Source organism: Hyperolius riggenbachi, chromosome 9, assembly GCF_040937935.1.
Source record: "Hyperolius riggenbachi isolate aHypRig1 chromosome 9, aHypRig1.pri, whole genome shotgun sequence".
Classification (NCBI taxonomy): Eukaryota; Metazoa; Chordata; class Amphibia; order Anura; family Hyperoliidae; genus Hyperolius; species Hyperolius riggenbachi.
Window position 1 is genome coordinate 72,748,053 of NC_090654.1, and position 14,984 is coordinate 72,763,036.

General features: G+C 45.0%; 1 protein-coding gene across 6 annotated transcripts in view; it reads right to left on the reverse strand.

Annotated features, from left to right (window-relative positions):
• FGD5 (FYVE, RhoGEF and PH domain containing 5) overlaps positions 1–14,984 on the reverse strand; it is a 321,938-nt gene that overhangs the window by 209,251 nt on the left and 97,703 nt on the right. For all 6 annotated transcript variants that reach the window (XM_068253043.1, XM_068253044.1, XM_068253041.1 and 3 more), the window contains one exon: positions 265–3,148. In XM_068253043.1, coding sequence (XP_068109144.1) covers positions 265–3,026 — 2,762 coding nt within the window. In that variant the 5' untranslated portion in view covers positions 3,027–3,148. The remainder of the gene's footprint in view (positions 1–264; positions 3,149–14,984) is intronic.

Below are 14,984 nucleotides of genomic sequence, written 5' to 3' on the forward strand. Positions count from 1 at the left end.
AGCATGCATTTGCCTTTATTAATCATGACTGTGGCTGTCAGACTCCTGCAATGCATTGTGGGACTTGTAGTTCCTTAACAGCTGGAGAGCCAAGGTTCCCTACCCCTGCTCTAGTGTTAAAGAGCCCTGAGAGTTGACTGATGTGACTACAGAGACCTGAAATGTGATTGGCTGCTATCAATTATCGGCTTGTTTTTGTGCTTTCTGTTTGAATAAGATTGTCCATACAGTGCTGTTTTACAACGCATATATAAACATAATTACCTTTCAGCCTCTTGTTCTATCTTCTGTTGTTTGACCTCAAAGTTATTGAAACTGCTCATGTCAACATATCCATCATTTTCATTGGCTGAAGACAAAGCCCTACTAGGATCCTCAAAAAACTCTGTGAACGTTCCGGCTCTTCCTGGCCTCCGAGGTGGAATCTGTATATTTTCATAATCTGAATTCATTGCTGGGATGTTTTCATAATCAGAGGTGTCTGGGTTGGGAAATGAAATAGACCTTGGTTTGGTTAAAGGCAAAGGCATGAATGGAATCCTGGAACGATCCTCAAAGGACTCAACCCTAGCCACACTCCTGGTAAAGGCTTTTGAGGTTCCTTTCCTTTTATCCTTGTAGTAGAGGATAGCTGTGGGGGAATCTGGATGGCAATGCATCCCAGAACGACTTTGCATCTGAGGAGAGTTTCCAGTACTCCTTCTGTCCATATCGATTAATCTGGATGGGCCGTGGTAGCTTGACTCAGAAGAAGACCTTGAAGAAGACACATTGACATCAACATGGACTTTGTTTTCTGTCTTTTTCTTAAACTTTAAGGTGAGAAATTTCTTAAAGGATGACTTTTTCTTTTTGAAACTTTTATCCGAAGATTCATTCTCAATTAAAAGTGAAGGGGAGCTTTTGGTAATGGGCTTCTTTGTTATACTGGCAAGTTCAAATGGTGGTGGAATGTCCACCACAGAGGTAGGTGTGGACATTCCGCTGTAGGAATGGAAAGTCCTTTGTGAAAAGCTACCCGATGAACTAATGAGATATGGAGAAAAAGTAATGTCAGACTCAATATACATTGAAGCTGCATTTTCTCTGCCTTCGACAGAGCAAGATCGAGGGTAGATTATGAAGCGACTTGGCTTTCTAGGAAGAGCCCTGAGAAAGTCAAAAGGTTTGGGCTCTGGCTTCTCACACTTTGTATTAGTAAACGACTCATTGCTTGGTGGTTGAGCATCCATTTCTGCCGCTGTCTCTTCTGGAACAGTCTCAGGGACATTACCAGGTATTTTTCCTGAGTAGGATCTTGTTCTTGTGACAATGTTTTTCCTATCTATGCAAAGTAAATGGTTATCCCCTTCCTGGTTGCAATCTTCCATTATGCATTGAGGCTTGGAGGATTCTTCTTCTGGTTTGTTGTAAGCAATGTCCTCTTTATGCAGCAGTTTCCTGTTTCTGGACTGGACACTGTCCTCCAGAACATAAGGGTTACTGTCATCCTCCTCTGGTTCTGCAGTTACCTCAGCCACTGGTGTTCTTTCCGTAGTAACCGGAGGGAGCTCCTTGACCTCTGCATCCTGATCTTCAGGTGACACCTCTGCTGTGTCAGCTCCATCCTCTCCAAATCCTTCATTCTGAGCGATGACAGCTGGGTCATCATCACATTTGTGACTTCCTTCTCCATCTGCAGCTGTTTCATTGGGCTTGGAGAGTTGTGGCGTGTCAGTGATGTCTGACTCTTCATGGAAACATCCAGTCTCAGGAAGAGCTTCAGCTGCACCTATCTGCTCATTCTCTGCCTCTGTCACAGTTTCCAAAATATGTGTACAGTTTCCTGTATCCAAAAGTTGTTCGGTTGACTCATTCCCATCACCATTATAGTCACTTTCAAAAAGAATGATTTGGCAGCTGTCATCCATATTGTCCTCTTCTGCGATTTCATCTGTCTCCTCTGAATCTCTGGCTATCTGCAAAGCAGACTCTTCTGCGGTTTCTTCTGTTGCCTCATTGGTTTCACAGATTACACCATGTTCTTCTTCTATTGCCTTCTCAAAATTAGATTCTGCAGCAACCTCTGTTAACTCTTCAATGAAGTCTCTTGAACAATCACCCTTGTCCTCCTCAACCGCTGGGTCCTCTTCACCTGCCGCCACATGATCTAGAGGTTCTATAGAAGCCTCCTGCTCAATGTCAGTCTGTTTCCATGGAGCACAACTAGACTGTAATTCTGGACATTCTTCAGTGTCTAAACATTGGTGGTCTGGTGGCAGAGAAAGCACAAGTGCATCTTCACAGCTTTGCAGTGAGATATTGTTGCCAGAATCTTCCGCTAGACAGTTCTCACAATTTTCAGTTTCTTCATGTTCGGCTTCTGCTGCTGGACTATCCTCAGTAGCATCTGTCAAGATTGCCTCCTCACCACCTATATCTTTTAGATCTGCATCCAGTTCTTCAGAATCCACATTACATTCATTGCTGTCAATGGGTAAGAAGTCATCCATGTCTCCTAGGTCCGTTTTAAATTGCATTGACCCAGAATGAGGCACTAAGCTATCAGCCTCGGCAGTTGAGGAAGATCTTAAACTCAGGGCATCAGTATTGTCACTGTCCTCGACTTCCGTAGAGTCTCCAGACTCAATATCTCTGGATGGCATACTGTCAGGATGCCCGCTGTCTTCCTCCCCAGCTTGAGAAGGACTACAGTTTGTGTTGTCAGTGATGTCCCCTTCCCCAAAGGTAGAATCCCATGTGTCTGATGGTTCTTCAGAACATAAGCTCTTTTCATACTCCAAATCATTGTTTCCTTCATCCATAAGCTGTGACTCGGAAATAAAATGACCATACGTCATATCCAAATTCTCAGAGTCCCTGCACCCCAGCCTGTAATGATCAGCATCATAGATTTCCACAGGACACGCTACTTCACCATTGGAACACTTATTCAGAGAGTTCTGCTGGTCCTCTATGCATCTCCGCTCTGTAGCTGGAGATAACACTGGTTTGGGGGCAATGGGTGGTTTGGGACCCCTGGACATAGATTTTCCTTGATGAAGTAGTTTTGATCTCGAGAGCAGAGGTGAGGAATACTTTGGATGAGGCACTGAACTGAAGGAGTCGAGGCCTTGTGGTTTTGGTGCAAGAGCAGGCTTGGTAACTTCTGAAACAAAGAAAAGAAAATGAATGGTTATAACATCATATAAGACATGTTTTAAAAATACCAAGCTTTTATGATGGAAGCACAACTCCAATGAAAAATAAATACAGCATTTTAGTTTTGGATATTCTTTAAAGAGATTAAGTTTCCTCGAAGTTTTTACTGCTGTCCACATCTCCACTCGGGATATCTTGCTTGGTTTTCTGTTCCTGGGACCTCTATTGTAATCTGAACATTGGTGGTACCAGGGACAGAAATGTGAGACTTCCTAAGATTTCCCACTATGTTATGTCTGCCTGGAATTATGTTCCCAAATGAGGACCCCACAACAATAACTTCCAATACGTTCCTACCCTGATTCCGAAACTAGAACAAACATTTTCCTGAAACTGGACTATGGTTTAATAGAAGTAGGAGTGGCATCTGGTCATTGGTGAAAAGGTCATCTGGTCAAAAGATGGTGGCTAGGGCTGGATTTCTGGAAAGGCCGCAAAGGCCCGGGCCTAGGGCGACAGCAGCCCAAGGGGGCACCAGAACATAAAAGAGCAGTCGCTATATAGGAAAGAGGAGGCTGAACATGGGCAGCAAAACGTGGAAAGGGGGAAACTGATGTCCTAGGGCAGTGATCTGTAAACTTGGCTCTACAGCTGCTAAGGAACTACAAGTCCCACAATGCATTGTGGGTGTCTGACAGCCACAGTCATGATTCATAAAGGCAAATGCATTGTGGGACTTGTAGGTCCTTAACAGCTGGAGAGCCAAGTTTGCAGAACACTGCCCCTGGGAGCTGTTCATGAAGAGAAGGGCTACAGTAAATTAATGATACACATGGAAGAGGGGGCTGCAAATAGAATGGGAGGGGCACTGCTGTACATAAAAGTGGAGCCCCAACATACTTGGCCTGGGGGCACAAAAAGTAGAAATCCAACCTTGACGGTGACACATACTGGAACTTTCAGTCCTTTGAACATTACAACTTGCCTAATTCAGATAGATCCCATGACCAATCCCAAGCCCAGCCTGGATGCTATATATGGCCCTCTAATTGCTGTAGAGTAGGACTTGCTAGAGATAGTATAAGTACAAGTATCAAAGTTTCCCATTTTGACCTTTAAATACTGTGTATTTTCCATCCTGTGAGACATGCCTAAAATTCAAGGACTGCACAGCTTTATGTATTACACAATGTGAAAAATGAAAAACATCTACAATATATCAGGGTCAGTCTGCAGGGAGATGCTTCCTTTTGTTCCCCTTTGGGACATATGATGTTGCTTCCTAGTAAACATGATGGCGTTTCAGACTGATTGTCGGCAGGAAGCCATGTAGGACAATAATCAGCCCCTGAGGTCACTTCCTGTTCAGAATAACATTCTGTGACATTCTTTGATGAAAGTCTTGGAATCAACGAAGGCTGGCAGGATCGACTCCATGACAGCATGTGATTTATAATAAAAGTATGATGTCATTATTAAAAAAACAAATACACACACACATATTCCCTTTCAAACCCGACTCCTGGCACAAATGTTTGCACCTTAATAATCTGCTTTTCCATTTTTGCTCTTACTAAACAATGATCTAAGTTGAAACTGGGCCAATGAATGGTCCTACAATCCGGTAAGTCCACGCTCATCTTAACTTTCTATTTAAACACACACACACACACACGCACGCACGCACGCACACACACACACACACAAATACTCTCCAAAGGAGAAGTGGGGATCAGTCAAGGAGGTCTTCATTTTTAATAGGTTTGATGTTATTGTTGAATCTAACAGCTAATCTATTGAAAATTCTGTATAGTGTTTGCCTGCCTTTAACGCTTTGCTGACAATCTCTTGTATCCAATTGGCACCACTGGTGGTCAAACCAGTTTTAGCGTAAATAGAGGAAAGGGGCAGCACATTTCATTCTATACAAGCTTGTGGCAGCTAATGTCGCTGTAAGCTTGTTTTAAGCCTTGACGTGATGGTTCTCGGCAATGGCTGTCAATTAAGGGTACAGCAATATACATTTCAATAAATTTTTGATACTGTTTTTGAAGACACCCTCTGCAAGTTTTTGTTGTAAACAATATTTTGTGGCCCTCGCCGGCAAAAGCTTCCTTATAGTTCGCTTCAGTGCTCCCAAGTAATCCGCTGCATCCCCGCCGCTAAACGAGGGCTGCAGAGCCCCCAAATTGCCCAGGGGGCAATCCGCCAGTATTTCCTGGAAGGGGCAGAGCTTTCAGCTTCAGCTCTGCCCCTCCTGATGTCAATCGCTGCACGGATCGCCGCCTCTCCCCACCCCTCTCTGTGAAGGAAGAGTGAGAGGGGCCGGCAGAGGCGGCGATGCGCCGCGATTGTGAAATTCCTTATGCGGCCCAGCCTCATCCTGACTTTGCCTCCTGCGGCCCCCCAGGTAAATTGAGTTTGAGACCCCTGTTCTAGAGTGTGTGGAGCTGCCCCTCAACTTCATTTAAAAGATCTGGCATGTTGGATTTCCAAACACCAATAATAAATGACTCCATTGTTCCCCTCCTTACCTTGCCCACTGGAAGCTGCTCCATCATGTGCCACACTGTTTTCCCCCCTCCACTCTCCATAGAAATAGAACATATCACTCCGAGCGACGTGGTTTTATAATGCTTATTCTCAGAACTGTCACCCTAGCGACCGAGTGCTGATCACTATGGGCAACAGTGATTGTGTGTACATATGCATCTTTACACCAGTGTTTGCTAAATACCAGTCATAGATTTCTGATACACCTGTCCATCCCCAAATACTGGCATAGATATGGCCATAGAGGACTGGAGCCGGACAAACATACCCTACACAGATGGCAACAAGCTGTGCCATAGGGTGACTGGACAGGACTAAGAAAACATTTAGACCTGGATGTGGGGCTTTAACCCTTTCCAATCGTTGTCCACCCCCCCCCCCCTTCCCCAGCACTTAATTATTTTGGGTGTGCTGGATGTGGATGATCAGGGTTTGCTGTGGCGGTGGTGATCTGGAGGGTCTGTACCTCCTCACACCCTAGACCAGGGAAGCATCCTTACACGTGCACTGGCATCATTTCGTTATTACACAGCACTGCTGCTGCTGGAGAGGATCAGGCTTTGTCCGACTACATATGGCAACGGCGCCCCTAGTGATCATCCCAAATGCACCCACATAATACTTATATTATAAGGCGCAGTGGGAGGGAACGGGACTGGCGATGACCAGAACGTCAGACACCTGAAGAGGACGATGCTGTGCCGTATTTTGTCCGGAAACAGCGCCATCTAGCAGCAGCCACTTTTCCTATGTCTGACATTGTTCCTATAGAGGAAAATGCCAATGTGAGATACAGTTTGACATAGGATTGGAAAGGGTTAATAACTTGGGTCCTGCAGGTCATATGTCTAAGTTTCTAAAGCAAGATTGTTGTTTTTTTGTTGGTTTTTTTTGCAGCAAACCCCTTGTTTTAACCTAAAAGGTAATATTTGAGCAATCTATGAGACGGTATAATTCCATCTGTGCCTGGTGCTAGGCTTTCCTTTCTGATTCTCAAGCACTTCCTATAAAAGGCATCTCTCTAGGGCTGGTTGTGTGTCCTTGTGTTTCGGATTCAAGGTAACCGTCATATGTTATCACGTCCAAGGGCAAAGAGCAATCTATATGTATGTAATGCATAGGGGGCGACCTACTAAAGGAGATATGCATAAAAGGGAAGACACATTTCACTGTGCATCCAAGTAGATGTCTTAAAGAGGAACTGTATAATTAATAAAATGTCTTATTGTGTACAATAGTCATTTGTAAATTATTTTGGTATTGTTTATAAGGGAATGAAGATGGCAATCTCCATAGTCCTCTAATTTCAGGTTCCCTTTGGGGCCGGTTCCCAATAGGTACAGATTCAGAGCGTATCCCCGCAGAAGAGCTGCATGGGAAAATGCAGTTTATCTGTGTAACGCTTATTTTTGGTGTTGCGGTGGGGATGCGATGCTCCTGCTGCATGCCGCCGCAAAGCAAAAAATTACAAAAATACGACCTTGTAGCAGAGTGCGCCGACAGGGACATATGCATAGCCCCGCCCCCTCTCAGTGACGTACTCCCTGCTGAGAAGGAAGTACGTCACTGGGATTCCCGTCGGTCAGTGCATGTGTGCTGTGACACACCACGCACCCGTCGATGAAATTCCTGCATCGCCCATTGACTCCAATGACTTCTGCCGCCGCTGTGTCACAGCAGAACTAATACGGTAACACGCTGCTGACTTTGTGTCGGCTCGGTGGTGATTTGGAAACTTCAGGCGCAACACAATGCAGTAAGTGTGCTAGGCCCCATTGACTTCCATTTCTGTTGCATTACCCTGCGATAAAACAGGATAACGCAACGCACATTTGCAATACAAGTGCAAAAGGGACCTGAAGAAGAGCAAATTCATGGGATAAACAGATAAGGAGAGTTTCTTCATGAGATAAGCAATACGAAGAGTTAAATCGTGAGTTAAGTAAAATAAGGAGAGATAAACCACGAGTTAGGACAAGTAAAAAGAGAGAAATTGTGAGATAACAAGTAAGATGGGCTAATTCATGACAAAGGTTTTGTGACTCACCCCATAGCAAGGATATGCGATATTCATCACTGGAATAGCCACAGCTGCCTGATGCGTGGTCACCATCAACATGCAGATTAGCAGAATAAACGTATAGTCCCATAGAATTTTGCCTTCGTGCCAATAGTGACTTAGACAACACCCAAACATCATGTACTGCAGTGTAGGAGTTAAGTCATTACTGGCACTGAAACTACATTTTATAAGGCTATAAATCTATGCTACTATTCCACATGTTGAGTGAAGTTCTCACCTACCGACCAGCGTGATGAGTACGCTGTATGTGTCTATGGGGCAGTGAGGGCTCGTTTCCACTAGGGGTGATTTGCTGCATGTGATTCCGGATGGGGGATTTCAGTCTATTGAAGTCAATAGTCTGCTTACGGATTCACCTGTGTGTGTGTGTGGGGGGGGGGGGGGACACTGTAGTGCCGTCTCCTGCATGTGAATCTCCAGAGCTGTGCTTTGTACGGCTACAGTTATTTGGAAGCCTACTTGCATGAGCACAAGTGCCAGCGATTTCAGCTGTGCTTTGGGATCGCCAAAAAAGCGCTAAGCGGATTAAAATGAATGGAGAGGAACCCACAGGAGTGATTGTAATTTGACTAAATCGCAATTGCGGATCTTGCAGCATTTTTGGAGCAATTGCGATCCAATGCTAGAGGTCGGAGCGCTGCAAAAAAACACTTATGAATCACTTTCCAAAAGCGCTTTGCAGCGACTCTATGGGAGATACTCCTGTTAAATAAGGTTTAACTTACCTCATGGGCAGAACAGGATTTACAGTTCATGAGCCTGTAGACACAGGCGTTCTGGCGCTCTAAACTCTGCCCCTCAACTAAGGCCAAACCCCCATATTAGGTAGGCATCTCTCCTCTCCTGACTAGGTAGCCAGATTTTCACCAGTATTTGGTAACCCCATTTATCTAGGTAGTAGATGTGTTAAGTATTAAGTAGCCCACCCAATAAAATAGGTGGGGGAACATATGGGGAGGGGAGTCGCTTCTCTTACATAAGGCACCTGTAGGCATGAGCCTACAGTGTTTTATGATAAATCGGGCCCTGCCCCTGAGTATCCAGAGTTCTGGGTTCCAGTGCCTGGCCCCACCTCCTAGCACACAATTTCATCAGCGCTTTGAAGATAGAGAAGTACCTCTTATGATAGGGGTGGAGCTATGCGCCAGAGGCTGGCGGAAATAAATCATGTGCTAAGGGCAAGCATTTTAAACTTTATTTCAACAGTTTGCCGGACAAGAAAGAAACTACAAAGTTGAAGCGCTGTACAATTGGCTGCAGTAGATTGTACAGCGCTTCCAAACGCAAATCGCCTGGGGATGATCGATACACTAAGTGCTTGCTCGATTGCAAGCCCAGGAGAAATCCCCAGTGAGCTCCAGGCCTAATGTATTCTACTGACCTGCATGCTAGCTGCTGTTACTAACCTGGAGATTTCATGTTACCCAGTTGGCCGTCGGGACGCAGCTCCTGTCAGCTGCCCATCTGAACGAGGCTGTACAGCCTGGAAACTGGCATCGTGTAGGAGTGCAATCCTCCATCGCTCTCTAATGACAGAGATACTAGAAGTGACTGCAATTCCTTACACGTCTAACCGGAATAATGAGACACCTTTATTTCAGACAGCCTAGGTGATAATTAATGGGTGCAAACGTCTAAGAATTATAATAAAACTCTATTTATATTTAAAGTTAACTAACAAATGCAAAAGGGGCCCCTTCTGAAAGCAAAACTAATTTGTAACTGTAATTGTTTTGAAATGGTTATTGGATAATTATGCTACATTTGTTATTTTGTTGGTTGAGTATGGCAAACATGTTACTGTATGTAATGGGTACATTCAGAGTCGCCGTCGCAGGCGCAGACCTGGGGCTCTCATCTCAGCTATGTGATGCTATTTTCTGGGGTACTGTAGTTGCTGGTTCTCCTTATGTCGATTACTTGTAGGCAATTCTGTAACTGAAAATCTATTTCCACCTTCCTCCTCTTCAGTTACCCATTCCTGACACCTAACCTTGACCTTCTACCTTTAAGTTAACCCCTTCTTAACAAACAGCCTTAACCACCCCTCTAAATGTCAAACCCTTCCTGACAGCTAACTTTAACCTCCCCTGAAATGGTAACCCTTTCCTGATGCTATGCTAACCTCAACCTCCCCATTAACAATAGCCCCTTCCTAATGCCAAATCTTAATTTCTTCCTTTTAGACCAACCCCTCTGTGATGCCTAACCTTAACCTTTCCCATAAACTATTACCATTCCTGATGCCTAACCTTTACCTTTCCCATAAACTATTACCATTCCTGATGCCTAAAGCCCCTCCCTGACACCTAATCTTAACCTCCCCTATTAACAATAACTCCTTCCTGATGCCCAAACTATAACCTTCCCTCTTTAGATCAACCAACACCTAACCTTAATCTCCACCCTTAAAGAGACTCCGTAACAAAAATTGCATCCTGTTTTTTATCATCCTACAAGTTTCAAAAGCTATTCTAATGTGTTCTGGCTAACTGCAGCACTTTCTACTAACACAGTCTCTGTAATAAATCAATGTATCTTTCCCCTGTCAGACTTGTCGGCCTGTGTCTGGAAGGCTGCCAAGTTCTTCAGTGTTGTGGTTCTGCTATGAACTCCCCTTTATGCACACTGCCTGTGTGTTATTTAGGATTAGAGCAGCTTCTCTCTTCTCTCTTATCTTTTACAAGCTGGATAAATCGTCCTCTGAGCTGGCTGGGCTTTCACATACTGAGGAATTACAAACAAGGGCAAAGCTGTTTGCAGGAAGAAAAGAGCAGCCTGAAACTTCAGTGCATGGGGGAAAGAAAAACACAAATGATCTCTTGAGATTCAAAAGGAAGGCTGTATACAGCCTGCTTGTGTATGGATGTATTTTCTATGTGTGGACATACTGTACATCAACCTACTTCCTGTTTTAGTGGCCATTTTGTTTGTTTACAAACAAACTTTTAAAAACTGTTTCTAACCACTTTTAATGCGGCGAGGAGCGGCGAAATTGTGACAGAGGGTAATAGGAGATGTCCCCTAACGCACTGGTATGTTTACTTTTGAGCGATTTTAACAATACAGATTCTCTTTAAGGTAGCCATACATCTAGCGATTCTGATTCAATCGACAAAGCGATTGACTTTAGTAAGGAATCAACTTCAGTATGGTTGATCGAAAGTCGATCGACTAGTGGCCCACACACTACAAGTGATATTCTATGCGATTCACCTTCACAAATCGATCTGTCCGATGTTGTGTCTCCATGCTCTGAATGCAAAAATCGATTCAAAGTCGATCGAATGACATGTGAACAGTAGCCGATTCCTGTGCGACTGACCGATATCTTGCATCCTGCTCGATCAACTAAAGTGGTCGATTCGACATGAAATCAGCCACTTTTCATCAATTGGGAATTCTGTTACACACTCAATTCTCTCTCGATTCTATAAAATGGTTGAATCGAATGGTTGATCGTGCAGTCAAATTGCTAGATGTATGGCCACTTTTAAAGTCTACCCGAGGTCAACATAAGATAAAAAAAATCAGATACTTAGCTAAGAGGGGAGTCTCTGGATCCTGCAGAGGTATCCAACATACTCCTGGACTTGGTCCCCACTTTTGGCGTGCGCGGACTCCCAACAGAAATCTGAAAAGAGCTTGTTGGATGTCTGATCATGGCCATGGTCCTCTTCATGCAAGAGTGCGACCGTACTGCGTGGCTATGACTGCGCCTAGGCAGTATGCCAGAGCAGCTCACCCACCAGCAGGTCCGTGATACTGCGCAGGTGCAGTTGTGCTCACGAGGGTGCAGCATGGCTGTGCTTGTGCAAGAAGGCTTCAGCGGTGGTCTGGAGGAGGACAGGAGGAGCCTCGGGAGTATCCAGAAGCTTCCCTCTTGTTAGTTAAAGAGGATCTGTAATTTAAAAAAAAAACCTCTTGAGATACTTACCTAGGGAGGGGGAAGCCTCTGGATCTTAACAAGGCTTACCCTGTCCTCCGGTGTCCCGGCAATCCAGCGGTGTGACTCCCCGAACAGCAGCGAGGTAAATATTTACCTACCGCAATCCTGCGCACAGGCACTAGTGGCTCATCGGTCTGGTAAGGCAGAAATAGCTGAACGCGATCGTATCCGCTCTACTGCACAGACACGAGTCCTTTATTCCTGCGCAGTAGAGCTCGGCTATTTCCGCCTAGCCTGAATGAAGAGCCGATAGTGCGCCTGCGCTGGATCGCGGAGAGGTAAATAAATCTTTGCTTGTCAAGCTTGTCGGGGTAGTTTTCGGAGGAGCCATCGCTGGCTTCCTCCAAACTTCAGAGGTTGGGGAAGCCTCATTGGGACCCTGAAGCTTCCAAGGTCAGTATCCCCCAGAGGGGGGTTTAATTAGAGTCTCTTTAAGTATCACATTTTTTGTCCTTACAGTCGCCTCAGGTTTACTTGAATGATAACCCCTTTTTGATGCCTAGCCTTAACCTTCTAGACAAGTGTATGTAATCCTCAGCGCTGTCACTTTCACCCTTCAACTATTGTAGCCTGCAGTCACCAAGTGCTCAGAGACAAATGTGGCCACCACCAGGGCATAAACCACAACACAGGCTTTAGTTTACACAACAGGGAGTTACACTATATTAAAACTTTTCCAGATACAGGTTAAAAGCATATAACTTACATTGAGGGTCCATGCACACTGGACCCCATTTGCATCAATTCGCCTCTAAGGTATCTGTATGGACTAGATGGTCACATACACCTTATACACATTCAGACCTCTTATAGTCCTTGCAGAGTAGCCTGTTCTCCTTCCCGACCACAGTTTCGGCTTATGTTGTCCTCAGATTACCGCTTACTCAAGTGCAAAGTGGGCCGAAATTAAACACTGGGATTAATTAGCAGGCCAACTTCAATGTCTAGTGGCAACTTCCCTCCCTTATAAAGTTCTCTGGTGTCTAGTGGCCCCCCTCCCCTATACAATTCCCTGGTGTCTAGTGGCCCCCTCCCTGCCCTATACAATTCCCTGGTGTCCAGTGGCCCCCTCCCTGCCCTATACAATTCCCTGGTATCTAGTGGCCCCCTCCCTGCCCTATACAATTCCCTGGTGTCTAGTGGCCCCCTCCCTGCCCTATACAGATCCCTGGTGTTTAGTGGCCCCCCTCCCTGCCCTATACAATTTCCTGGTATCTAGTGGCCCCCTCCCTGCCCTATACAGTTCCCTGGTGTCTAGTGACCCCCCTCCCTGCCCTATACAGTTCCCTGGTGCCTAGTGACCCCCCCATCCCCTATACAGTTCCCTGTTGTGTAGTGCCCCCCTCCCTCCCCTATACAATTCCCTGGTGTCTAGTGCCCCCCCCCCCCCCCGCCCTATACAGTTCCCTGGTGCCTAGTGGCCCCCTTCCCTGCCCTATACAGTTCCCTGGTGTCTAGTGACCCCCCTCACTGCCCTATACAATTCCCTGATGTCTAGTGACCCCTCCATTCCCTATATAGTTCCCTGGTGTGTAGTGGCCCCCCTCCCTCCCCTATACAATTCCTTGGTGTCTAGTGGCCCCCTCCCTGCCCTATACAGTTCCCTGGTGTCTGCTTTCTTCCCCCATTCCCCCATATGGCTTTCCTAATCATCTAGGGCTTTACCCCAGTATAGCTTCCCTGGTGATCTAGAGTGGGCCAAACATAATGCAGTGGGGAAACCATTTGAGGGCAAACTTATTTGGCCAGAGTTTGACATTTATGATTTAACGTGAGTGACATCATGGCTTTTCAAATCTAGGTGTGACATCACAGCTTTCCATAAAGGTACATTCTTCATTTTACAGGACTGATACCTGTGCCTTAATAACAAGTTTAGTGTTATGTGACATAACAATTCTCGTTCTGTTTTATAAGGAATAAATCACTCATGCTATATTAGAGATAATAGTGTAACAGCAATGATCGCTGCCACTCCAGGTGAAAGGTGTACACTTTACTGCCATGCCAACACCGGTATGCTATCATTAAACTGTACATTCCCATCAAAGGTATCATGTACAAGGCGTTGGTGGCAGTGCGAGGGTTAAAAAGACTCCAGAAACGGCGAGCAATAGCAGGAAGGAAGAAATGGATCTGTAGGCCACATCCTGTTACTGTGACCCACTCCCTAATCTCAGGGACACACTCACAGCCTCTGTCCTCAGGATGACAAAAGAGAGTGCAACTCCTCCTGACCAGGGCCAGGCTGCCCCCTGCTGGATGATTCTCACAGCTGCAGCCAGTGAATTGCGATAGATGGCTTGCAGGAGTGCACCTGTGCCAGCAAGAATTGATCCAGTGTGTTTAGCTGGATAAATGAGGGTATGTGGAGGGATATGCTAACTGAATTTTAACTATGTAGGGTCCTTATGTGTAGTGTTACTGTGAATCACTCCATAGTAAATATACATACATTAGTGAAAAGTTGTGGAGCCAACACACAGAAAAGAGAAAGAACAGAAAAGCAATAGCATAAAATTAAATGTAAAGATCTTAAAAAAGCAATATAAACACAGAAACACACACAGGCAGAAATATAGAGGGAAAGTATCTGGTAGTGAGTTAAGACACATAACACTCACAGGGAATACTGTTATAATCACTGCTCATATATACTATTCAAGCCTATCTATCTATCTATCTATCTATCTATCTATCTATCTATCTATCTATCTATCTATCTATCTATCTAATCTCTCTATCTAATCTATATTTTTTCTATCAGTTTAGCCAGCCTCTCAACTAGCAATGCTGTTTGCATTAAATAAGTACATATTTACATCAGTCCCATAGTTTGACTGCTAGAATACAGAACAAAAATCAATTTCTAACATATTCCATCCATCAATGTCCAGTATTTGCAATATAGTTCTGCAGTGAGCATTAACATAGCGCTAACTGTTTAACATCCACCCACACACACACTGGGTATAGAACTGCTATCGGCAGAATTATGCAGGGGAAGGCTATACCTTCTCTATAGAAAGTATGTGTGTCCTAGCAGCCAGGCGAGGCTGGTCATTCCATCCCTGGTCTACATGGTAAACCTTAACCCCTATCTGTTCTCTCAACACTCAGTATGTGGACCTCAGGGGGTACCAACATTGGCTTAGGGGGTGCTCAAACTTTTCACAGTCAACCAGTGGCGTAACTAAGGAGCTTGGGGCCCCAGTGTGAGTTTTACATGGGGCCACAAGCACTCTATTGATATGGAGC